Genomic DNA, 26388 nt, shown 5'->3' on the forward strand with positions numbered 1-26388 from the left:
GGTATGAGAAAGAAGAGAACAGGAAAAGAAAAATAGGACATTTGACACTGGGGACAGAGAGTCGGACATTTACAGAAACGTGCTGCGTTGTACTGTTTCGTCATATTAAGCTAATCTTGATCAGCAGCACAAAACCAATCAGTTTGCCACCCTTCCCTAAAAGGCAATCCATTATAACACACTGCTGGAGATACAATGGGGACAGCAGGAAAATCAGTGTTGCTGGATCCAATCCCAAAATCTCATTTCTTCTATTTTAAACTTCCAGACTTTTTTTTTTCCCCAGATTTTGTCACAGTTATGTTAATAGCTGATAATACAGAAAATGGAGACAGACGCACACTGTGTTTCTCATTATGCAAGGGTTAAATCTCAAGTCACAGAGTCCATTATGACAAATTATTTAACTATCTCCATAATCAGAGCACAGTTCTGTAGTTGCAATAATAAAAGCGCTAATTATAGGTCTGTGAGGACTGTGAAGCTGGTGATGAAGGGTAAGAAAGGGAAAATGTGACTAAAGAAAAATGGGAGAGACGGACAAAGAGATAAGACAATATAGATTTAAGGATGTGCCAATACTCACGACTTCCACTGGATAGTGGTTGGAGGGGGGTTTGCATTAGCCTTGCAGGTGAGCGCCACATTTGTGCGGCCGATGTACCAGTTGTTGTCATAACCTTCTATGGTTACCTGGGGAGCAACTGGGGGAAGAAAGAATGAATGGGAGGAGGAAATTTAATTTATTAATTTAAAAATAAAGAAAAACCCAATACAATGAGCTCAATTAATCGGGTTAGAATAATTGCTGATGGATGTATGTGCACTTGTGAGAGGTCTTACACTGAACTGCTAAATTCATCTTGAAGCTCTCTGGTTTGACCAGGGTCCTGTGTGATACGACACAGGTAATTTCTTTCCCGTTGTCGTTTGGCGTTGGGACCATGATGTACTCGCTGATCACCGTCAACGTGTTGTCAGTCCCCGGCTGCTGCTTCGTTGTGTAATTGCCATTGGCTGTAGTCACCCAGGAGATCTCGGCAGCGGGTTGGCCATTTGCTGACTTACAGCTTGCCACAGTGATTGGCTTAGTGCCAGCAACCACTGTTACAGGGGAGGCCGAGTTCTCGGGTTTAGCTGATGGATGGATGAACGACATGACGCAAGGGTGGAGAGTGGAGACAGGGGGAGACACAGAGTGGCAGAGAGAAGATTAAAGGATGTAGAGATAGATAAAATGGAAATAACACAGCTGAGGGAAAAGATATTGTGCACATTTATAAACAATCTGAGACACCAGCCGGGCAAAAGCAAATCTAAAACCCGATCTGAATGCGTCCTCTGTTGCGCTGCTCAGCCTCTCTCAGCACAGTAAACATTGAAGTAGGATCAAATATCTATTATGTTTATTTTATGACAGGATATATATTCTTACCACGGAGGAGTTGTCAGTGCACTTTGCTTTTTTCAAGCTTTTTGGAAATTAGTTTCTAAATGTATAACTTGTTTGAGAAATTTTACCAGCTCTGAGTAACTCAATACATGAAATTAGAGCTACGAGAATGTCATTTTCAACTCTTCACACATTTAAAATCAACGTGACCACATGGAATTGCCTGTTGTTGCCAATTCTCTACCACAGAATCATGTATACCTGCAGACAAACACAATAAATAACTATGTTGCTTATTTATCATTTGTTTTGTCCATAATACAGGTATGGGCAGAACTCCTTTGTTTTGTGAACATGTGTAAAGTGGCACTAAGGGGTCAAACGGACTGCAGCTTAAGAAAACACCAGAAATGATGCAAAAGTAAACAAAATTATAAAAAAAAAAATTTTTTTTAAAAATTTAAAAATCTCACAAAACATAAAGCAAGTGTTTCGGGGGGAGGGGGGTTCATGACGGACCAACTGCGGGAGTGACATAAATCAAAACATGCAAAGGATTTTTCTGAGACACCCTGAAAAGAAGCGAAGTATTCATCGGTGATGTGACGGACAAAAGGATGGAAGGTAACGTGTTTTAATTATACTGAGTCATTTAATACTGTACATATGTTTGCTATTAGCGGTTTACTGTTAGCATGTTACTTCTGCAGCTATTCCATCACGTTCCATGTTTTTATTCAAATTCCATTGTGTTTTGTAGCTTGTGCATGTTTCCATTTGCGTTTTTTTTAAGTTGCATGTGGCCCATCATGCATGTGGGCATATAAGGAAGTTAGATTTGTAGTAGCGCTTATGGATATTTTCTAAAATGCAAACGTTCTGGCGACCAGCCCATGCCATACCTTGCCCTACTACATCTGGAAAATGCTCCAGACCACCCCCCATTACCCTGAAGTACACTGAAAATGGATGGATGGATGTTCTATCATACTTTACTGTTTTATGGTTTTTCCATTATGCTTACAGATAAGTTTCTCCTTTGCTTTCTTAATCTCCAAGCTTTTATAACAAAGCTGTGACACCATGAGTGCAATGGGTTCCCACACTGATTACAAGTCATGTTAACATATAGCCACATTAAAAGCAATTCTCTCGTCATTGTTAAAAACAAAAGCTATCTCATGATATACATCAAGATTGATTCACTGCTCAGGACCGTACTGAGATCAATTCCTTTCATCAAGGAAGCCAATCTCATTTCTAATAGTACTACTACTACTACTACTACTACATTAATCTAAGTCAGGTTTACTTCTTTTAAACAATTTATCCCACTTTTCTGTATAAATGTCTTGCTGTATAGCCTTTTGTTAAGTCTCACAGGGGAAAAATAGAAAGCATCACCAGCACCGATCCTCCAAGCATCAGTGATAACAGTGAGGTGAGGTATCTGTGTCGAGCCCAAAGGATACTAAATGAGAACACGTACCCCAGCCACAGCCTGTTCACCCTGCTTTCCATCTGGCAAGCGATACAGACACATTTGTTTCCTGTTTCTTTCCTTAGGCTGCAAGACTAAATTCTGAATTCATCCTCTGCACTTCAAGTCAAATAATAGACTTTATTTTTATGACTTACGGTCATAAGAACATTGAATTTTGCTCTAGTAGTCGTGCAATAAGAATGAATTCTAAATTTAAGCACAAATTCCTCCCTACTGAGAAGACATTAAGATCTTTTATTTGTATTAAGATAAATGTGTTTACTTTTAGTCTGCTCACACTAGTTTTGAGAAAAGTTTTTTTTAAGACTAGAAATGTGGCTTTTCTAAAAGCTTGATTTAGAAATTGTCGAATTGAAACTCTTCTGCTGACAGATCATTTCGTTTACTTTAAGTAATCTTTTCCCCATTTTATTCCTTTTTTTGGTTATTGATAGCTTGAGTTTTTTGGAGTGTGTACACTCAATCTTTTGCTCCCAAGAGTTAACATTGATAAACAATTACCAGCACCAGTGCAAACACATCCAAACCCTAAATCTACTGTCACTCTCCCTCCAAACCTTAAATCCATCTGTCCCCTCTCTATTCCTCACACACCACTGATGCACAATTTCCCTGACTGGCCAAATGCATTTCCATATACAATTTCTACATCACTACATGATCCGAGTTATCCTCACCTCCATCTTCTCTACCCTCTTCTTAATTGCCCTCTCTGATACTAGTGTGGGATCAGAGGAAAGCAGGCAGGACAAGAGCTGACAGCAGGCATGACAAGTAGCTAGATCAATATACTGCCTAGGGGGAAGCATGGGGGCATGATGCTTTGGAGAGAGGGGAGCAGGGCAGAGGCACTGGTGCTGGGCAAAGTTAGACCAATGGTTCCATTGCATTAACAAAACACAATTGATCTGACAATACCACTTATAATAGCAATTAAGCCCAGCTGCATATGCTTTTAACCTATATACTACCTTTGGGGGAAGGTTTGAGCTGGAGGAAAGCAGACAGAGTAAGAGGGAAGATCCTTTGCATTCATACAGTTTGCAAGTTACATATGCATGTAGGGCTGTGCGATATGACCAAAATCTCATATCCCGATATAAGAATTCTATCGTCCAATAACGATATAAATCACAAAAATGTAACATTTTCTGTAAATTCTGTGAATCTCGACTTGCGGGAAGTATTTCCAGCTGTGCGTCATGTAGCTGGAGTCCAGTGTTTTAACCGATCTATGAAACGATACATTTTTAGACATAAGTTGTAAAGGCCGCCGTTTTCTTTGTGAGTATTTATTACACAGCGTGCTGCGGGGAACAGCCTACGGAGCCCCCCAGGGGACATGGGAGAAAAAAAAATTACGGAGGAAAAAAAAAAATTAGGGAGGAAAAAAAAAAATTAAGACGGACTTTTGCGAGCGCTCGCAAAAGTATTGCGAGATCTCGCAATAAGTATTGCAAGCGCTCGCAAAAGTATTGCGAGATCTCGCAAAAGTTTTAGCCGCATTCTTCGGAGGCCGCCAGCTCGAAGCCGACCGGGAGGTCGAGGCACGATGTGCCGGGAAAGCGGTGTTCCTCCCGGCTGTAGTAGGTCTCGACTTCCCGTTAGCTTCGAGCTAGTGGCCGCCAGCTCAAAGCCGACCGGGAGGTCGAGGCACGATGTGCCGGGAAAGCGGTGTTCCTCCCGGCTGTAGTAGGTCTCGACCGCCCGTTAGCTTCGAGCTAGTGGCCGCCAGCTCGAAGCCGACCGGGAGGTCGAGGCACGATGTGCCGGGAAAGCCGTGTTCCTCCCGGCTGTAGTAGGTCTCGACCTCCCGTTAGCTTCGAGCTAGTGGGTGTCAGATCTCCAAAAACGTCGGAGCTCTTTTGCAAATATGTGATTCTTGTAAACCGAGCAGGTATCTGACGTTTACACAACTACATTCACGCCTCAAAATATCTTAAAAGTGTATTTTGTGACCCAGAAAGAGTAATATTACAACTAAGTAGCTGCCGCCATTGTTGGACTTTTGCGAGATCTCGCAAAAGTCCGTCTTAATTTTTTTTTTCTCCCTAATTTTTTTTTTTCCTCCCTAATTTTTTTTTCTCCCATGTCCCCTGGGGGGCTCCGTAACAGCCTGTTCTAACGTTTGAGTCTAAGGTTTATTTTTTAGCACCTGGCGGCTCTTTTTTACTTCTCATCCGTAAATTATCTGCTCTGTCACGTGATTCAGTTTATTTTGAAAAGTCTCAACGGGATCTTGAGTTGTATTGTGAAAGGTTTATGTGGAACATAAACAAGCGGATGGTTTTACCGTCGTTGTTGCTAACCACAACGCATAAAAACAGGCGCTTGTCCGTCTGTAGTGTGGTTATATAAAATATAAGAGAAAGAGAGAACTTTAAGAAAATAATATAGCCACTACAGTGACCATCAAAACGATGAAAAAAATATTGCCGTAAAGAGTTTATTTTGCGACAGCACGAAACAAACGATAGCGTAAAATGAAACGATAGACGTTTTTATATCGTCATCTGATATATATCGTTATATCGAGCAGCCATATATACATGGGTTCCCTACAAACAGACTAGCGACAAATTTAAGGGAAAGAACAACACACTGGCTTTAATTTGCCTTGCAAAGACGCAATGAGTCTCTTGAAACTTTGGCAAAACATGAAAGTAGGTTTTTGGTTGGAAAAGCCAATTTAACTGACAGTGAAACACAGTTGGGCAATTCCACTTTTTATAAATGGCTTGACTACTCAATTAATTCATGTTGTGAAAGTCTGTGAAAAAACCTCAAGCTTCAAATCTTTCAGAGGAAATGGTGCTGGGTTCCTGTGCACCTGACTAAAAGCCGCTGGGGGAAGGTTTGAAAAATGCTTGTTGTTGAGTGGTATCCTCGTGTAATACATTTAACAGGAAACATTCAAGTCCTTGGGAGACAAAAAGCTGCAATGGCTTTGAACCCAGGAGTGCATGTTGGCAAACAGCAACGAATGCAACAAGCTGGGAAGTTACCCCTTGACAAATAGAGCTGTAAAAGCCACGACTCAGTGTGATGCACAACACACAGGGTTCAGGATCTCTTAAAAATGAGTTTGTAGGGTTTCAGGAAGTCAATCCCAGAGTAGGGTAGCGCTGGTGTTGCAGATGTTTAACACTCGTGTTCACGCTAGAAGCTTTTTAGGTTCAGTAGTGCAAGAAATGTAACTAAAGATTTAAAAAAAAAAAAAAAAAAAAAAAAATCTTGGATAAAGAAATCATTTTTGTAGTTTTGCCTCCGTGCACCACAGAGAGGTTTTAAAAATCAAACAATCAAGATGTGATTGAAGTGCAGACTTTCAGCTTTAATTCAAGGCGTTTCACAAAAGTATTGCAATAACTGTTTATGAACTAAAGACACTGTTATGCCCAGCCCCCATTTTCAGAGGATAAAAAAAATAAAATAAAATAATAGGACATTTTAAACATGGGGATTGCTTCATAATATGATGAAAATCTTTCGTAGTCAATGACTGCCCCAGGTCTAGCGCTCATTAGAGTTTTATACTTAACTAAAAAGCTGCTCTGTTGGGTGAGCTCAGGTGACTGACTTAGCTATTGAAGAAAATCCCATTTCCTTGCCTTGAGAAACTCTTAGGTTGCTTTTACAGTACGCTTTGGGGCATTATCCATTTGGATTGTGAAGCGCTGTCTGATCAGTTTTGCAGCGTTTGGATGAATATGAGCAGAGAGTATAGCCCCGTACTCTTCACAGTTTCTGCCATAATATTGTCTCCACTATGTTGAACAGATAATATGGTATCAGATCACAAGTCGTTTCTCTCCTCCTCTGCACTTTTCTCTTCCTATCATTTTAGCACAACTTCATCTTGGTTTTATTCTCACAAATAATCTTTTCAGGTCTGTGTTGGCTCTTTTTCTGACCAAGTCTAATCTGTTCTTCTTGTCTAAAGTGTAACCAGTGGTTTGCCCATTTCTGTAAACTCAGTATTTTCATTTATAAAGAGATTTTTGCGCTTCACAGCATGCACACACAAAAAGACAATGATATACCAACCTGCTTTAGAATGTTCTTGGTGAAATGTCGTGTTGTGTTTAAGGTCTTTGGGCCCTTTTCATTTTCAGAGCTGGCCAGTGAACCCATTCTTGTTAAGAATGTACCAGAGATGTGATTTGACCACTTCTAAAGTTTTAAAAATGTCTGTTACTCTTACTAGTTTTATTAGAGGTGGTTGGGGGTGAAAGTCTGCACTTTAACAACATGTTGGTTATTCGATTAAAATACTGTGGTGGTGTACACAGGCAAAACTACAGTACAAGAAAATTAGAGACCAAACTGTACCTGGACACTTGGCTAGGTAAAATTATAATTGCAATAACAATAATCATCTTCTGGCACATCAAATACCATTCTTTTTTTTTTTTTTATAATTTTAAATAAAATTGGCATTCTTCAAGAAATTACCTGAAATTCCAACTGGATGTTATTCATGAAGTCTTAAGAGTAAAGATGAAAGCATGAGATGGGAAAAATCCCTCTTTCTTATTAAATTCTAACAAATCTGTTTGCTTCACAAACCACATGTCCAATTTTTTAAGTGGTTCAGAGGTTCAGCTTCTTGGAGATAAAGCATTCATGCCTCTGTGCCATTAAGCACCGAGGCTTTTTCCTTGATTCATCACATCTTTTCTTAAGCTTAGTGCGTAGAGTACATTAGTGACCTACCTAGCATGACCAGCTGGGTGGTGCCACGGACATTTCCGCCAGGGTAGGTAGCAAATTCGCAGGCATACTTCCCCTCATCAGTCATCCTAACATCAGTAATCTGGATAGAAGGGCTGTCCACCTTTGGAGGACTGGGCACGAAGCTGACTCTGCCTTTCACAGGTGAGTTAGGATAGCTGGGCTCATTCCCGGGGAGAAACACAGCTATGTTGACTGGGTCTTGGGTTGGCTCTGGCACGTACATCCATGTGACCTATGATGGCACACACCGAGAGGGTCAGTGGACGGGAAGCATAGAGAGACAATGAAAAACAGCAGACCTCATTCATCATGGCATTGATAAGCGACACCGCGACAGCGTTTTAAGATATCCACATTTTAATGTAAACTCCACAGGGTTGCGTACACGGCATCACAATTAAGTGGGGAGCAGGTATGAATATGGATGCGAGTTTTTCAGGAGAAGTACTCTCTCGACTGTTCTTAGCAGAACCATGCAGAGCTGTGCACTTCCAGCTTCATTGAAATGCAGCTAAGAAATGCACCCATTACCATATTCAATCCCCTAAAGCAAAATGTAGCTTAGCATTGTTTGTTTGGAGTAATAAAACATTAAGCCTAAATGTGACAAAAACCTATTGCTGGCCTCTAGATTATTTCTGTGAGCCATGATTTGTTAGATTAAGGTACAATGTGGCAAATAAACAAGGCACATAGAGCAATATTCTGATTTTTCTTGGTTAATTTTATTGAAGAGAATTGCTTTTTCCACCTCAGACACAGTTTTACGGACCCGCAGAATCAAATCAGTGAGTAAATGACTACTTTATTTACAGGAAAATTGTCATATTTGAGTTAAATATCAAATCCACTTCAAGTCGGATACCTGCTGGCTTCAAGTGTAAAAGCAAATTGTAACTGCAGTCCCAATTTCACTGAATTGTATTGTGTCAAGTCAGCACAATGAGCTCCAGTTTTGGGATGACACAGACATTTTTATTTGAATTTCACACAACAAATCTAGTTTGCAGTTGAGAGAGTATAGTGGTGCAAAGAGGTAATCAAATACTAACCAAGGGGAAACACAGATGCATCATGGGATTGTATATCTTACCATTGAAAGCTGTACCCCAGTGGGATCAGCGAAGGCACAGCGCAGGTTGACTGTCTGGCCAGGATACGATGTCACCTCTTGGTCTACTTTTACACGCTGACCTGAAGCTCCTGAACAAAACAAAGACAGAGACAAAAAAAAAAAAAAAAAAAAAAAAAAAAAAAAAAAAAAAAGCGCATTACTCTCAATGTTTCCCTTTAAACACAAACTACAGGAGAAAGCAAAGAAAAGGAACAGTCTTGGTACAAAGCAAAGATAAATGAGGACACTATGGAAGTGTGTGTGATACACAGGACAGCATTACTGAACTCAGGCAAGTAGGCCAAGAGTCTGGTACCTCTCCATGATAGTGCGTGCGTGGACAGATTGGTGGTGGGGGGAAGCGAAGTTGTGTGTTGGGGGAGAGAGAAAAAAAGAAAAGGAGGAGGAGGAAAGCCAGTTCTTTTTTACCCATAGGTCATAAATCATGTGGATGGGTTATGCTTTTCTATAGCCTGCCATTTTCTGTGCCGACACATTCCTGTGTAACAGCAAAGAGTCAAAATAAATATGCTTTTCTTAGTGCGTTTTGTCAGTGGGTGTGTGAGAAACAGAACGAGCGAAGGAGCTTTAGAACGACAATCTGTGCAAGTGTGTGTGTGTCCGTCTCTGTGTGTGTAATCCAGGTTTCTGTGAAAAATGTAATTACTTGTATGAGTAAGCGCGCATTAGTGTATGTCAGCAAGATGGCACCTGTTTTAAGTAAGAGTGGATTACCGGCGGATACACAACTTCAAATGTCTGCAGCCAGGCCTACATTTCCATACGAGTGTGTGCGCTCGCAGTGTGTTTACCGGGAAGCTACAGACACAGACACACATAGAATGAGCAAAACACAATTTCCCCTAAAGACAAACAATTACTTGAAAAACTAGTTCCACTAGTTTGTGCTGAGCTCAAGCTGTTGTGTTGAAACTAATATGATCTGCTGCACTGGCAGAACACACACACACACACATATATATAAAGGCACCCACACACAAACGAAACCCGTACGCAAGAGATAAGAGGAAAGGGCAACGCTGTCTTTCTCGTTTGACGAGCAATAAACACCACACCTTCTCTTCTCAAGGGAGACCTGAGGTATCAATACAGAGAAAGAGAAGAGGCAGGAATGAGTGAAGAACCGAGTGGGAAAGTGGAAGAAAGCAAGCCTTTCCTAGAATAACACCAGCTCTCCCAGGACCAGCCCAATTTACAACCACAAAACAACCCCCTTGTAGCCACAGAGGAACCTCTGGACAACCACTAAACAGCCCGTGGGATCAGCAGCGAGCCTTATTGGGCTGAAAAGATGAACAAGTTGTTTTTTTTTTTTTTAATTTCATTTTGCTTGAAGACTCATGCACGAGCATAGCTATGCAAGTCGACACACGGCGAGCATACACACACACACACACACACACGGGGGCATCAAATTACTGCTTTATTGTCGAGCACCTGGCCTGTAATGTTTCAAATGTCTAGAGCATTATGTAAAGATCACGCTACACTCCTTTGTCAGCCTACTTAAACAAGTCAGACTAATACAGATTAGGTTTGGGAGTGGGAGCCTGACTGGTTATAAAAATAATGTAGCAGAGGAGGAGAAAAGAGGATAAAAGGTTATTGAATACCTTGATTACTAGTCTTGATTGTAGTATAAGGACCAAGCGGCATGTCATAGGTCATTACAGCGTGGGATTGACAATAACTTACTCCTCATTTCGTTTATGTGCAAATTCATACACACACATATCTATTACGTCCACACAAAAATGTGGGGGCAAACTGAGCCGGGCCTGTTGCCTGTCATTTGGAGGCAATAAGAGGAGAGCCACCACGGGTCAACTCCTGCCAGAGCTCAGATGAGAGACAGGGCCAGCCTTATGAGACTTCCTACAGCCACGGGGAAATGAATATTACACACAAGACATACAGAGACTTGCACAACCTCATTCTTAGTGAGTCCCCAAAGCCCAGCCCAAAGGCTCAGACTCCGTGTCATTAGAACAGCAGACAGGGAAGAAAGTAAAGTCAGTGTGTGCATGTTCATCTACACAAACAGACTTTTGGAAATGATGAGACAAGGCAGCATTAAAGAAAAAAAAAAGTAATCGAGACACATTTCGAGTGCATCAGTCACATTAAAACACAAGACAGAGAGATCGGAGGCGGAGGGGGACAAGAACTAAGGGAATTAGTGAATAGAAGACAGTTCAAGGGTAAGAGTGAGAAGAATAGGGGAGAGAAAGAGGGTTGGAGGGGAGGAGAGTAAGAACAGAAGCCTTATGTCACTGCTGCTCTACTTTACAGTAGCTCTGCTGCCTGCAGGTGACATACAAGCATCATCAAATGCACATGAACAAACGAAACACATGCACACACAAACTGCCCTCCTCAACATCCTTAAGTAGTCAGATGTCGGCATCCTAAGTACTGTCACCTATCATTATGTCTTTTAACACCCACATGATGTGCACGCACAGACACACACATTATTGCTGATGGCACTGTGACAGCCCTGCCATATTAACACAGTCCTCTCTGATCCTCTGCCTGGTCACGCTGACATTTCCCACCGTCCATCAGTGAAGAGGGAAATGAATCAGAGAGGAAGAAGGAGAGGAAGTATGCTGGGAGGACGGAAGGATGAAAGGAGGAGACGAGAGACAGGCTGGGAATGCCAAAGTGATGGAGGATGAGAGCGGAGGAGGGGAGGCGAAGTGCAAGAAAAGTGGGGATGAAAGGGTGTGAAGAGAATGCGATGCCAGGAATAGAGAATGAAAGAGGGAGCGAAGAGAGAGTGTGGCGAGAGAAGAGGAGAGGAGGAGGAGGAGGAGGATCTTAAAGGGGAGACAGTGTGAGCTATGAACAAGGTTAATAGGAGACAGCTGAGGGACAAAAAAAAAAAAAAAAAAGCAGACGAAATAAGAAGAGAGAGGGGGTTAGCAGAGGGAAAGAGGCCATGGGAGATGCAGTGGGACCAACTAAAAATGGAGAGGTGGGGGCGCAGGTAACGAGAAACAGAGCGAGAAGAGGCAGACGAGGGGAGAAGAACGGGAGGCGTGGACCTGTGAGATGCCAGGTACACTCCACACCTGACCTTGTGAGAAGCACTGTGGATGTGAACAGAGAGCGAAAACTACAGTGAAACAGTATGAATAAACGAGCGGAAGAGGGGGGGGGAAGAGCGAGCACGAGCGAATAAAAGCCAAATCCTAATTTTCTCTGCAGCCCATTTGAGCCAGTCGTGGCTTATAAAACGAACATACGCTTATCAGCCTGTGTCCGCCTGCCTCGCTGCCTGGCTGGCTGACGCCTAATGGCATTCATGTCCTCCATGTCTGATCCTCACTATAGTTGAGAAAAGCAGAGCGTCAGAGGGGACGGGAGTGCAGGCCATCAACTAAAATATCCAATATCCTTCAGAGCTCAGTGACGCTGTCATTTCATCAAACTAGGGGCTATGCCCTGTCAGGTGGGCTACAATGAAGCTTCCCCATTGTCCATGTTCCTGAAGATTGCTTCCCACTGGTCCACTGTGCATGTTTGTGCGTTTTTGTGGGAGACAGAGAATGTGGGTGGCTTTTCCTTTGGCCTTTCTAACACATTCCTGTCTCAGTAACCACTCTGGGATTTCATATTTCGTCAAGGCCTTTATGAATTTCTCCATTTCCATTATTCTCCCGTGGTTGTTATTGTTTTGCCCAGGCTTTCCACTCCTTCAGCATAATAGCTTTGATATGGGAAACAGGGAGCGTCATCACTTTTCTGTCCTGACAGAATCTGTCGCCGCATGCGCCTTCTCTGATTTGATTTTCCTTTTAAATACTTTCTCCCACTCCCCGTCGCAGGTAAACTGAAGATAGATCCACAGCCCTTTTCACAAATCAAGTTTGGGACATTTGCCACAGTTACCCTTTCTTACACTTCACTTCAAATATGTTTGCACCACTGAAAAGGGAGGGAGAGGTGACGGAGATGCCTGAAAAGAGTGTTTGGGAGCTAACGCACATCGCACCACATGATAAAGGTTTTATTCTAATTCTATATTAGGCAAGAACAACCAGTGTTAAAAGTCTAAAATTAACAGACTGTAATCCTCACTCTGGGGAAGAGACTGGGAATCACTTTTTTTTTATATATATAAATCTATCTTGAATGTTACTTTCCTTACTTAAAAAACAAAAAAGTATATGCTAATGTATACGATTTATTAAAAGGAGACAAATCTCTTGCAAAAATATACAAGCCGAAACTAGCTTTAGTGAAATAATAAATGTCAATGTTATTCTTTCAATGTATTTGCATTAGTGTCACTGCAGCTCAATTTGAGCCTTAAGACTACTACACACTGCTGTCCTTTTCCTTCTCTTAGTCTAAGTGCACCTCCTGAGTGCATTCAAGCAAGTGTTACACCAAACATAAGAGGGAGAAAGCAAGAGAGACGCTTTGATGAGTTCTTCTCATTGGTCATCTCAAGCGATCTGAGTTTTCAGTTGCGTCAAAGACGTGCCGAGAAAAGCTGCTGTTGTAACTGGATGAAAAGCCTCCAGACTGACCCTACAGGCCATATTTGCTCACCTGGTGGCAAATTATCACCCTATCTGATCCAGCTTCTCAAGTCAGGATCAGACCAGTATCATATCCAATAAAGCAGCGGTCCCCAACCTTTTCCGGTTTATGCCCAACAATATTTTCACGGACCGGGCTTTAAGGTGTCGCGGATAAATACAACAAAATAAAACTAGCACCGGTACCGAAAAAAAGAAGATTTATTTATAACACATGTGAAAAGACCCAGGAAAACCGAGTTAACGATAAAAACGATAACAAAATAACGCTGAAAAACGATAAAAACCATACATTTCACACCTGAGCTTCAACTCTCGCGGACCGGTACCAAACGACTCATGGACCGGTACCGGTCCGAGGCACGGGGGTTGGGGACCGCTGCAATAAAGCAACCAGTGGATCCCTACAATAGACTGGACGTGTATAAAAATGACTCACACTGCCACATTGTTTGACCACATTACTAAACAATATCCAGAAGAGGTTTGGGGCATTCAAACTTCCTGAAAAACAAGAAACTTAGCGGTTTACAAAATAGTTACGCACCATCCATCAGATCGTTTTGCCTCTTCATTGTTCAGAGATCTGGGTTATATTTCTCAATGCAACAGCGTCTTCCAGTTTTTGTGCTGGCCTTGGCTTCTGAATGGGCGCGCTGCCAAATAGCAGCTTTCTGAAGTTGCTGATGTGTAATTTTGTTTTTTGAGACACTGGCACAGAAACACAGATTCAATTCTACATTTATTACTGAGGCTGTTTTGTACAGTGAAGTTTATAACATCAGGGCAGTGAGATTTGAGAGTGAGAAACTGTTACAATTAAGCTAATGACCAGATTCAAAGTGGCTTTCATGCATTTCATGCATGTGAGGTCGTGTACTATTTACCTTTGTTTTATACAGTAACACGGTTTTGATATGGGTTGATGTACATGTGTACACTATGAGCTTGAGCCTGGGGATGCAACGTGATAACAAACCATTTCATTTCTATTCCTCACCAGGAGCTCTCTCTCTCTTGGCTAAGATTCAGCCTCACAAAATCTTCCCTTTATTGTTTGAGATGAAAGACTGTAATATTTCAGTTTTTGTCACTGGGAACCAACTGTTCATCTTCTTCAAACTCTGTTTGAGTGGCAAAAACTCATAAGCAGAGACAGTCGAACGTGTATTAAAGCGGAGAGGTGCCATCTGACGTTTTAGCTAAAATGACCTGCCAGTGTAGCTGCCCTTAAAACTGATTTCTGTGTGGTGCTCCCATTGTTGTGTCCATAACAAAATGGCAACACTGCAGTGGATGTGTGTCTTGTCCTAACTGCTTCTGGTCTGTTTTAATAGCTGTTATCAGCTGGAGCCTGGAACAGCACCAACCCAAACCTGCTGTCTGCCACTGCTGTCAGACATCACTGCCTTCTCTGCCTTATGGTCGAATAGTTAAATGAACGCGGCCACACATACAGCCACGCAAATCTACAATGAACGTCCACACGTTGCACACGCGCGCGCGCGCACACACACACACACACACACACACACACACACACACACACACACTTTGGTATGCAGGGAGCATTGTCTGGACGGCTTAGCTTTAACAGGCGAGGCAGTTTGACAAGCCAAGAATAAAACTAGGAAATGAAGACTTGAGATGTGTCTCGTCTTCTCATTGACCTTTCCACTGGGCTTACTATAAGGAGCCAATCGATAGCACATGAGAAAGCTACATTTAGAAGTAGCCACTGTGCATTATGGACATCTCCAATGACATACTAATATTCTATTCATGCTGCTTTTCCAGTGGGAAGTCCCGAGTCAAAGACGCCAGTGTTAAAAGAAAAGAAAAAGGAGGCACACTTCAAAGACTTTAAGGTTATCAGAAGAGATCGACATTTAAAAAAACTCCACTAACTTGTAAATTTAACACAGAAAAACATTTGGTGTTACAGCAAGGTTGCATGCCGGAGACAGGAGGTAAAACCAACCTCTGTGATGCAACAGGAGTAGGAAGAAGAAAAAAAAAAATAGGTGCAAGAAGAAGAGAGTACTAGATTTCACTTTGTTCACAGTGACATGATGAAATATTTGATAACTGACTCTGAACATTGACTGTGGAAAGAAAAAGGGGAATCAGACACACAGGCAGAAAGAGGAAGGAAAGCAGAAACACATGAAATGTAACAGAAGAGGAGAGAAGGAAAAAAAAAATAAAATGGGGGTTTGGAGGGAGGGACAGAGAGACACGAATAGGCTTCAAAGTGCCAAGGAGAAATGAACAGCTGGAGGAGAAATCTGCACCGGGAAGTGTGTATGTGTGTGTGTGTTTAGTAAGCGAGTGCATACACACATGCATTTGTATACTGATGCATATTCCTATTTAGTTGCCTGTTTATAACAAACATGCCCTAGGACTTGAGCGAATATCATTTGCAAAAATAAGCATTTGCCAATTCAATTAAGTGTATCGTCTTAATGAAAGAGACCCAGCAGGGAAGTATAAAAACCAAAAAATAAATATATATATTTATACAATTTATACACTTTTAAAACTGCGTGCATTTTAGTTCAGAAACCCCAAACCTCCACATACACAGCTGGACCGTGACCTTAGTCTTGCCTTGAGACTGGTTTATGCACTATGCATGAGTTCAGGAGTAAGAGGAACTAGCAGCGTAGAAGTATTCACGGTGGGATCTCCAAACCATTAAACTGCACGGGCTTTAAAATGAAATTACATACACAATAGCTCATGCATGTATGTCTCTATGGACCCTTCTCTCCCTCTTTATCTCTCCCTTTCTCACACTCCTTCATCCTCCTTTCTCAGTTATATACATAAAGAATGTTTCGGGTCAAGCGAGCTACGCCAGGAGAACCGGTTTGAAATACGAATCATGTGTGTCGGGATGAAATTGGAAAAACAGGAGTTAGTCATTAGAAATGATAGTGGAGGTATTTTTCGCTTTACTGCACCGTATCACACTTTGCAACAGGAGGATGAACCTTACACAACACATTGAAGCACTTAGCATCTGCCAAAGCGCCACATACAGGAAGCAGAAAAAAAGAAAGAGCTGTGTGGTTGTGGTGAGGAAAAGTCCCCCCCAAAAAAACATTTCCATACACACAACTACTATGTAAAGCAAAACCATATTTAGACAGGCAGAAACAAAAACGCACATGAATGTGTGTACGCATACACGCAGGGTGGACAGGCACTCTTCCACAGGGTGAATAATTCATCCACGGTTAAGAACGAAAGCAGTGTGCTCTCCTCCGCCTCTCTTCATTATTGATAAATAAGAACATCTACACTGTACCTGACGCGGAGGGGGTGGGGGGTGATCCAGAGCGAGAGAAAAAGAGAGTGAGTGAGAGAGGTGGTCAAAGAGAGAATGACTCCGGGACACAAAGAAATAAAACGGCTGTATAAAGCAGAGGTGTATAAGGCATAAAACACAAAAAGGAAAATGGCAAAAGCCATAAGGCACAAGCTCGGTTTTATGGTACCACATGTTTTCATTTGGCGCTGGGCCTGTTTAGGGTCAGTAAAGTCTGGCTTGTAACAGGCAGTTTACTGTGGACAGAAAGGACAGTCCTCCTGAGCCAAACAAGCTGCTTCTATACTCCCTTGCGAGCGCTATTGCTTCAACTGAATAAGTGACTGAATAACTTACTGGCTGGATGGCTGACAGACACCCAGCTCCCCGCGGCTCCTGGCTCGGCTTTATCTGTTCAGGCCGTGCACATCATTCTACCTCCACCACTCTTGCCTTCACTCTGCATTGCATCGCTCACTTTGTTTTTTTTCCTCCCCATCCTTTTCTCAGTGCTATAGCACTGTCCTGTCTTTTCACTTTGGAATAAATCCTTTTCATCCCTCTGGCTCATTCTGCTCTTCCTCGCCTACTTTTTTTTCCCTATTCCGCCAGTTCTTTCTCTGTCTGACTTCTTCATCCCAACCCTGTGTGCCATCACTTCTCATGGTAATTGTAGTGGGCATGTTTTTTTTTTTGTTTTGTTTTTTATCCTGGCATGCAATACTGGGTCTTTGTGCTGGGTGACCACAGTGACAGATCTGCAGTCAGAGCCTGAGCATAAAATGTAAATCAGAGGAGTTGGGGAGGGGAGAATCACTTTTCAGACAGGTCTAGTATCAGTATCTAGGAAATATCTAGATCTAATCCCCATTATGTATGTTGCCGAAAAGTGAATGACTTTGGAAGCGTAAATCCAGACAGAGTATGGCAGCATCGCTTCAGAAACAGCCTCTAATTCATGGGTAAGACAGAAGTGCACAGCTAAAACAAAGTGCTAGGTACTTCTTCAAATGTCCAAGGCAGGCTGTGCGTGTGTCACCTCATCCATCACCGTGTAGATGCCTGTATACATCGGTCCATGGGCATGTCAGCTGCAAACATAATGTGATTATGCCTCCTATTTTCACCTCCCTAACAACACTTGGAGGTGAGAGTCTTCCAAGGAGTCAGGAGAGGATATTTCAAGCTGGGTGTGATCCAGTCCCTGAATTATAAACAAAGCTACACGTTAAAGCGCGAGGAAAACCATGACAACCCCACCCACGCACCGAAACACAGCTGTGTTTCCAGGTTTTTAGTTGCCAGCGTTCACCTTTACCTCCCCTTGGGTAGGATGGGGTGGGGGGGTTCATTTCCCAGCTTCGCTTCCCACTTCCACTTAGCCTGCTACTGATGAGCCCATTGGTCAACAAAGCTGTCAGCCAACAGCTTATTCATAGTCGAGGGGGTGAGAGACCAACCTAATTTATGCCACACATTAAAGGATTAAAATGCAGTACTGTGATATGAGGGACTGCCATTAGCACAGTCAATCTGTCAGGAGGATCACTCGGCGTGTTACCAAATCAATGCCAGCCATATGGAAGATAGAAGGTCAAGCACCAGACGCAAACAAACAAGGGGGAGTGTACCAATATTATGATAATCTGATGACTGTGTCCATCATAACGCACAGCAAAAACCAGCTGGATTGAATTACTGATGGGAGTTTTGTGTAGGAGCACAGGAAAAAACAGTCTGCAGGGAAAGATTTGAGAGGACAGGCAAGTCAGGCTCCCAAATTTCTACACCCCCATATGCTTTTAAATGTGTCTCCTCTTGCAAAAGTTTTGCTAAAAATCAGAGCAAAAGTTATATTTAATAAGCTTTGGACTCGCTTTACTACAAGACTGCAATGTGCCGCTCAAAGGTATGGATAACTGATTAGACCACTAAAAGACCCATTAAAAGCAGATTTTTTTCCCCCTATAAAGATTAATCAGAGCTACAGTGTGGTGGGAACACTGCGACAATTAGTAAACATCGAGCACGAAAGATGTCGCAAAGCAGAACAAAACGATACGAGGAGAAGACAAAGATAACCAAAGCAATTAAAAGTACAACGAAGCCATTCTTTGTATGTTACTACTGCTGCATTGTATGGATCAGAGTTGCCGTCTTTCAGGGCTGTGGTGAGCCATCGGGGCAGAGGTGAACAGCCTATTGTCTTCAAGGCTCAATAGGAGGCAGGTAAGATGAAACGCTGCACACAAATACATTCCTGCTACCAGTTTTCCTGTAAACGAGGGTGAGGGAGGTGTTACTGATGAGGAAAGGAATGAGACTGTAGCAGAAAGGAAAAGAGAAAGAAGTTTTGCTCTGTAAGATCTATAAAAAGGCACTCTGGAGCAAGAGAGTGATAAACAGGTGGGGATTTTTGATGAGGTTATATTCAGGGTTGTTTTCTGGCACTCCCTCCATCTCTTTCCTTTGTACTGAACGTTGAGATCAACTTTGCTTATTCTCCAGTCACTATGACAACTTGCCTTGGGTACACGGTGTATTGTTTTGACGCTGATAGATGAATGAATGAAGAGCTAATAGACAGAAAGACATAGAGCTCAAGGAGACGGATCAAACGGGAGGGAGGGGAGACATAACCTGATATTTCTCCTCGAGTCAGTCTGTTAAATAAAATTAAACAAAATCCACTGAGAAGCTGTGGCTGGCTGGAAGCGAGCAAACACACGAGGTTAAAAATATATATATATAAAAAGTGGGTACTTTGAGTAAAGTCGGGAACTATAAAATTCAGCAAAAATAAATGAATAAAACTAGGACCTTCCACTAAAAAGACAAAACATGCATGCGATTCAAATAGCACACACATGACGCAGTTAAAGCTTTGAAATAAATAAAGTAGCAACATCCTGATTCCTCTTGACCCTTTTTTGTCACAAAGTAATCTAATAAAGCAATAAACAAATAAAAAAGGTCCAAAGGTTACATGAAAAGTAGCTTAAAGTGACCAACTACCAGCACTTAGTAACAAGTGTGTTATAACACCCATCCTTAATTGCTTTTTCAGCAATTACTTGACTAATGAATTTAACGGGTCTTAACCTATTACATTTATTCCATGTAAAATTATTTGCTTTGGAAAACTTAGTTTCATTCTTACTAGGCCCCAACAATGAACCAATACCTTTAAAATGGGAGTATTTGCTGCATGTCCCAGTTTTATGAGAACATCACTTGGGTATTTTGGTATTTTAGACTCACCAAAAATACATTGCCCTTAGGAAATTTTGCTGAGTTTTTCCCCCGAAATGCAAATATACATTCTAAAAAAAGATCAGATTGTTACCAATAACAAAAATAGCCATCGTTTCCACCCTTAAAACACATTATTACCATTACGACATAATTCTTCAATGAACCGTGAACAAGTTCATATCTATTCCCCAGTGTAAGCTAAGGCAACAGCACAGTAACTCAGAAACTCACAAGATTACAGCTCCAGCACCTGTGAGGTCACTGCCACTCAAAACAAAACCTCCGCTGCCTGTCAGTCAAACAATTTCAAAGAACGCAACGAGGAAGCGATGAGTTAATTAATTACCATCTATTTTAAAAAAATAAATAAATACAGCTCTATATTGAGAGCAGAACTCAGCAGCCGAGCTAGATTTTAGTAGTGAGGATAAACACCTTTTACCCGTCTGAGAGGTGAACACCAGAGGATCAAGTTTCCTCTCAATAACAGTGTGAACCCTGGTTTTAGCCTGTAATGGCTCAGCAGTCACAATGATGCTAAAATTGATCTGACTCTCAGAAGATTGAAGCCACTTCTCAGAGACTGTAAAGAGGAGCACAATAACAAACACACACACAGACACACTGGTGCAGGCACAGCAGCCAACACACGAGCTGCCGGAGCAGTCTCCTGTCAGGTCGTCATTACATTGGATGTGAGCTGCCTTTGTTTACCATCTACCCCCTTAAGGCAGAGTGACAGATAGAGGATTGGGATGTGAGGAGTAGATAGATGGGGGTATGAACAGTCAGAGATGTCCCTGCCATGCTTCAAGGACAAGACGGGCCCTTCAATATCACAGCCACTGTGTAATTAGACAGTGCTCTGTCATGCACCGAAGAGTTTCTTTTATTTGTGTCATATTAAGCGCAGCATGGGTATCCCTTACTGTGCTTTGCCATTGAGACCTAACGTAAAAAAGGGCAGCAAAGGGGGATTTGTACAAATTTAATTACATTCATAATTCGCCCATCTTTAGCTGTAATCACTCGGGGTTAAGTTAAGTAAATCCCCTTCTCAGCTAGCCACCCACACCCTCTGTTGCCTTAATAAGCGGCGTACTGCCTGGCTTTTCAGGGGAATTTTACTGGCAGCCTGAAACTCGCTAAGAGAAAGTAAACAAAGTTCTTGGTATGCAGTAGTGAAATATTAACAGATATACTCTTTCGACTGAAGTGTTGTGAGCTTTGGTTTGGAGTACTGCGGCTCACATGTTTGTGCGTATGTGGCTGTCTGCCAGTGTATGATACTGTGTCTCAGAGGCCACCTGCAGTGTCTCCGAAAGGCAGGGAAAGGAGAGGGGGGGGGGGGGGAAAGCGGCGCTGTGTACATCTTTGTGTGTCTGTTTTTGAGTGTTTGTTTGGCGCACCTCGCAGCCAAATCGCGGCGCAGGCAGGCAGGCAGCCCTTCGACAGGGAGGGAGAGGAGTGAAGCAGATCAAACACAAGCCAACTAATCACAGACGCTGGCTAATTAGCGCAGTCCTCAAAGGGGAACCAGGAATGAGTGATGATTCCCCCTTATGAATTTCCCAATGACGCTGTGCCGTATGCCACCATGAATACTCACGGTCACAGAGAAGGCAGAGCAGAGAGGCTAAAGTGCAAACAGAAACACCTCTGGCCTTGTTGTAATCTTATCATCTGAGAGCGAAAAGTGGCGCTCAATATCTTTTATCAGAGTTTCAGTCGAGCACACAACACACACACATACCTCCTTACTGTCACAAGCTTTCTCTCTCTCACTCACACACACACACACACACACACACACAGAGCAACATTTTATCTCAACATCCTCAAATTAGGCTTCATGTAACGTTTCCCATTAAGGGATTTCTGGAGCGATTAAATCCCAAGCGTGGTGACATTCCAGTCTCTGGAGTAAAGCACAGGTTGACGTTCCTGTGCGCAAGCTCTGAGCGTTGATTAGCTGGTGGATCTGCCACACTGAGCCCAGATTTCCACAAGATCAGAGGCAGCCAATTACAGATGTGACACGCACGTATTTGCACACACTCCCGAACGCGCCCTGCCACACCGATGCAACCACACGCCCATCCAGAAACAGATTTCTCCAGGCTTAAGTCATCACAGTGGCAAGAACTCCCCTCTTGCTTCTTCTCTAATATTGGATGAGAGGGTCCCTGTCAGAGGATGCTCAGTTCACCAGCCAACCCCTTACTGAGGCAGAGGCAAAGAGACAGAGATAACAGATGAACACAGAGAGAGCTAATAAAGATTCTAATAAGTCTATCCAAAGAAGCACAGGCCACTGAGGGGACTCAGCCTAAATAAAACCCACTCCATCACTCTTCAAGTGTCCAAGTCCCATTTTTATCTCTATACATCTTAAGCTAAACATAGAATTCTAATTCCAGCGCTGAGCCTGACTTTGAACAGCACAATGTCGCTGGCGAAATGAAAAACAGAAACAAACCTTCGCCATTCACATTTCTCTCGTTTCCACAGATTTATAGAGGAAACAATACTCTCCCCTCTACCCTCTGCAGAGCTGCCATCAATGGCCAACATTTGTTTCACATGATTACAGTGCAACAGTTGGCATTCATGTGGCAGACAAATACGCAGATTCCAGACTTATTGTTATGACATTAAATCCTTACGTGCTTTGAACATTAACAGCCGCATCAAGGAAGGCTGGAAAGTGAAGCAAATTGGAAAGGCTGGTCAGAGAAGACGAGGGGAGGAAAAAACAAAAAAAGACATCTGAAAGCAAAATTAAACTCGCCAATTTACGCTTGAGCAACGTCGGAACAAAAAGACACGTAGATAAATAGGAACATAAGAGACACTGGAGGGGGAGACAGAGAGATGTGAGTGTGGGGAGATAAGAGGGAGGAGCGGAGGTGTGTGGGGTAGGGAGGGTACTGCAGAGCAAAGAAACAGCTGCTGAGCATCACATCTGCTCCAAGTGGAGTCATCAGCAAACAGACAGACTGGAACCAACCCACTGAGGTAAGCCCCAGGGGGGAGGCGAGGGATGGACACAGGAAGAGTGCGGGGGGAGCGGGTGGGTGTTGATATGGCCAAGCAACAAGAGGATGAGAAGGATGCGAAGGATACAATTAAAGAGAGGGAGGGTGGAAGAAGATGAAACTAGGATGACTGTGCACAGAAGCTGAGCACGCTTTACTCTTTTCCCCAGACAGAAGAAGGTGGGGCAGGTCGGTAGATGGCTTTGCATGGAACAGGAAACTCAAATCACTTGCTGTCTTTTTCCTTCTCCTTCTTCACCCACCCTTCTCACTCCTTCCCTGACATCCTTCCTCCGTCTCCCTCCCTCTCTCCCCCTCGCCTTCTTTCTCTTCAGTAAGACTGACAGAACAAGCGATGCCTGTGAGAGTAAAGATGAAAGGCCTGTGAGGGAGGTGTATGTGTGTGCGTGTGCACGAGGTGAATGAATGACCCCTCTATCCCTCATCCCCACTTTAGAGCCATCCTGCCCTTACACTAAAGGAAAAAAAAAAGAAAAGAAATGCATATAACGCCACAGGGGCCATGTGGAGGTCACACCACACCGTGTTTGCAGTGTGTGTGTTTGCGTGCGCTTCACTTCTCTATTTGTACTCACACCATGTTCCAACGTTAGAAAATGAGACACATCAAACATCGCTCTAACAAGGCTGCCACAGCAGGAATACCATCTTATGCCTAGCTTCGTGTCCTGTAGTGTACACCTACGGCCTGTGGAGAAGCACCCTGAGGAGAGGTAGGGACCCTGAGAAGTGCACATTGTTCATTCATGATAGCAGCCACTGGCAGCGAGGGCAACCCCGTAGCAGAGTAAGCGATGTCATTTGGCAGCAAATGAAGGGGAAAGAGCAAAGCCGTTTCTGCATCTCTCTGAGGTCTCACAGCTAGCTCTAACATTAAGTTAGCCTGGGCGCGGGACAAAGCCCAGTTTGTGTTCACGTCTCCGCATGGCGAAATAAACATAGCTGCTGCTTCACAGTTTCCTTTAGCTCGCCTTCTCCTTTCCTCTTATCTTGCCCTGTTTTGTTGTCACCCCCGCTGCCTAAAAGAACAATCTACCCACACAGCATGCCCTTCCAAAATATTTACTCACTCAGTACTGGCTGAATACAAAGGCCATTCTCTTACCCCCTCTTAGGTCTACCATTCAAACAAACTATGCATCCACATGAAATTGCAGACTGCACCTGCTCTTATTCTCACTTCCCCTCTCTCTAGATCGTGCACGCCCGCACACATTTGTTTACTGCAGAACATCCTCCTTTGCTTTCCTTTCCATGTCTAACTGGTTTGTGCCTTAGACTGATCTTTAAGTTGCAAAAGAAAACCAAGCACAGAAGCAACAGTAGCCATCCCACCTTGCCTGGAGCAGGGAGTGCGTTTCTGCCGCTCGCATCCTCACAAGCACCCCTCTGATTCAATACCCCTGACACTTTCTTAACACCTTTTCCTTTGCAGCTTGTGCCCTTCTTTCCCCTTCCACCACTCCTCTCTTATCTCAATCTGTCACCTTACATTCTCCCCGCAGCCCCCATTTCTCATTGCATCCTCTCTGCAAACCAATTTTCAAAGCAGCTTTTCCAGCTAATCCAACGTTTTCTGTTTTTAGCATGCAAACCCAAATATAAGTTCATTAACAATCAAGTGCTGAAATCAGTTGCAGTGTTGCAAAGCTCTGGCTTTTCCTGGCTTCCCATTCATTAGCATATGTTTGAAAACCCAAGTCTAAATGAAATGATCAGATTCGATGAACTACAAACAAAGACCCAGAATTAATTCTATGTGGCGGCTGCATGTCATGCTTGTTTTTAATTTCTTGCACTTATAATTTTTTAACTAGGCGCTTAAAAATAGATGCAAATGAACGGAGAGTCAGAAGAAGCCTGGGCGCCCTGAGTAACGACACGTCCCCGGGGTGTCTACTGTTTTCGGGCGATTGTTCGCATACTCCTGTGGGGGATGCGCATGCTAATAAGTAATAATGTTCCATCAAAGTGAAATGCTGCATTGAGTCTTCCGTCTTGCAGCTCTACAGTATCCTTGACTTACACGCAGCCTTCCCATCCTCCTCGCTGTTAAGGGATATGGTTCCATGCGCTGCACCTGTGTCTCATTACCGCCACTGATGGTTCAGTAACAGGCTCCTCTCTTTCGCTCACCATTGTGCTCTCACTCTTTCCCTCCCTTTAGCTACTGCCAACATACATTTACCTCCAACAGCATGGCCTGCACTCATCTCTTCCCCTTGCTCATCCGCTTTCGCATGATCTCTGCAGCCCCATTTGTCCTGTCGCTTCTACCATTACAGTCTTGGCACGGATGGGTTTTTTTGCCAACTGTTAAGCAATCTACTGATTTTTTTTTTTTTTTGCTACACTGATCAATTCCTTCAATTTTTCCTCTAAGCACCCTTTTACTCGAAGAGGACATTTACAGTTTTCAGCATGCAAGCTCCTGTCAGCATTATTGTGATTTAACTTTGCAGTGCTCATATTTTCACTGTAAGAACAATTCCAATGCTGCAACTAATAATTACCATTTCATCTACAGATTAAGCTCCGTTAACAATCAGGACACACTAATCAAAGAATGAAATATCAGCAAATCTCCACCATTCTTATGTTGAAAATAGAAAATGTTTTGCATTTGTCCTCCAAATCATTTTATCAGGACATTCCAGATAAACACGTACTCTGTCTTTATTTGTTGAAAATAAACAGAAAAATCTAAACACTAATCCTGCTGTATGAAAAGGTTTTGTGATTGTGCCCCTAAGGCTTAGTTTTAACTTTACCTGTCAACAGCAATTGTTCCCAAACTGAATCTGGCTTTTCCAGATGTTGCTTTGCAAAGTTTGGATGGTGACTTTTGGGATGAGGTTGCAGGTAAGGTTTCCTTATAATGACTCTTCACGTAGAACCTGTTTGTGCTGCTCAGTGTAACTGTGCACCCGCCACTGCTGCGTCAGCCAAGTCGTCCTACAGCTCCTTTGAAGTCATTCGGAGGATTTTCCTCTGCCTTTTAGCCCAGCCGGAGCGCAATTTTATCTGAAATTGTTCTTAGCCATTCACCATTCCCTTTTACTGCCATTTAATAATGACATTTCAGAAGGTGGAAAGCTAGAAGTGTTTTGATATCTTTTTATAGCCTTCCCCTGCTTTGAAAGCATCAACCAGCTTCATTTTCAGATCAGTCAGCTCAGAGGAGGCCATGGTCGTTGAGTGTTAACAAACGGTTTGAAGAGTCAAGAAAATTTATCATGCTCTGGAATTATCATTAGCTCCTCCCTAATGAGTCACTTAAAGGCTAATGCTTTGGCTACATGAACCCACAGGATGTGTGGACTGTTTGTGTCAGGGTGTGCCACAGTAGGTTTTGTTTTATTCTTATTTTTTGTACTCGCTACACCTGCAGTGCTTGTTCAGCGTAAGGCTGTGTGACTCATAGGTTAAAAATTTT

General features: G+C 42.8%; 2 protein-coding genes across 3 annotated transcripts in view; one reads left to right on the forward strand and one right to left on the reverse strand.

The window, feature by feature from the left end:
- LOC146564134 (nectin-2) overlaps positions 1–26388 on the reverse strand; it is an 86377-nt gene that overhangs the window by 46943 nt on the left and 13046 nt on the right. For both annotated transcript variants that reach the window (XM_085291670.1, XM_085291669.1), the window contains exons 2-5: positions 8728–8837; positions 7614–7866; positions 844–1137; positions 587–704 (exon numbers count right to left, since the gene is read on the reverse strand). In XM_085291670.1, the coding sequence (XP_085147796.1) occupies positions 587–704; positions 844–1137; positions 7614–7866; positions 8728–8837 (775 nt within the window). The remainder of the gene's footprint in view (positions 1–586; positions 705–843; positions 1138–7613; positions 7867–8727; positions 8838–26388) is intronic.
- The window catches only part of g6fl (g6f-like), a 30562-nt gene continuing 27699 nt past the window's right edge, over positions 23526–26388 (forward strand). The window contains exon 1 of the mRNA XM_085291668.1: positions 23526–23665. The gene's annotated coding sequence lies outside the window, so the exon portion shown is untranslated. The remainder of the gene's footprint in view (positions 23666–26388) is intronic.

This window comes from Mchenga conophoros, linkage group LG11 (assembly GCF_057382185.1).
Source record: "Mchenga conophoros isolate Kocher_MC1m ecotype Shallow Benthic linkage group LG11, M_conophoros_male_GT1.1, whole genome shotgun sequence".
In the NCBI taxonomy this organism is placed as follows: domain Eukaryota; kingdom Metazoa; phylum Chordata; class Actinopteri; order Cichliformes; family Cichlidae; genus Mchenga; species Mchenga conophoros.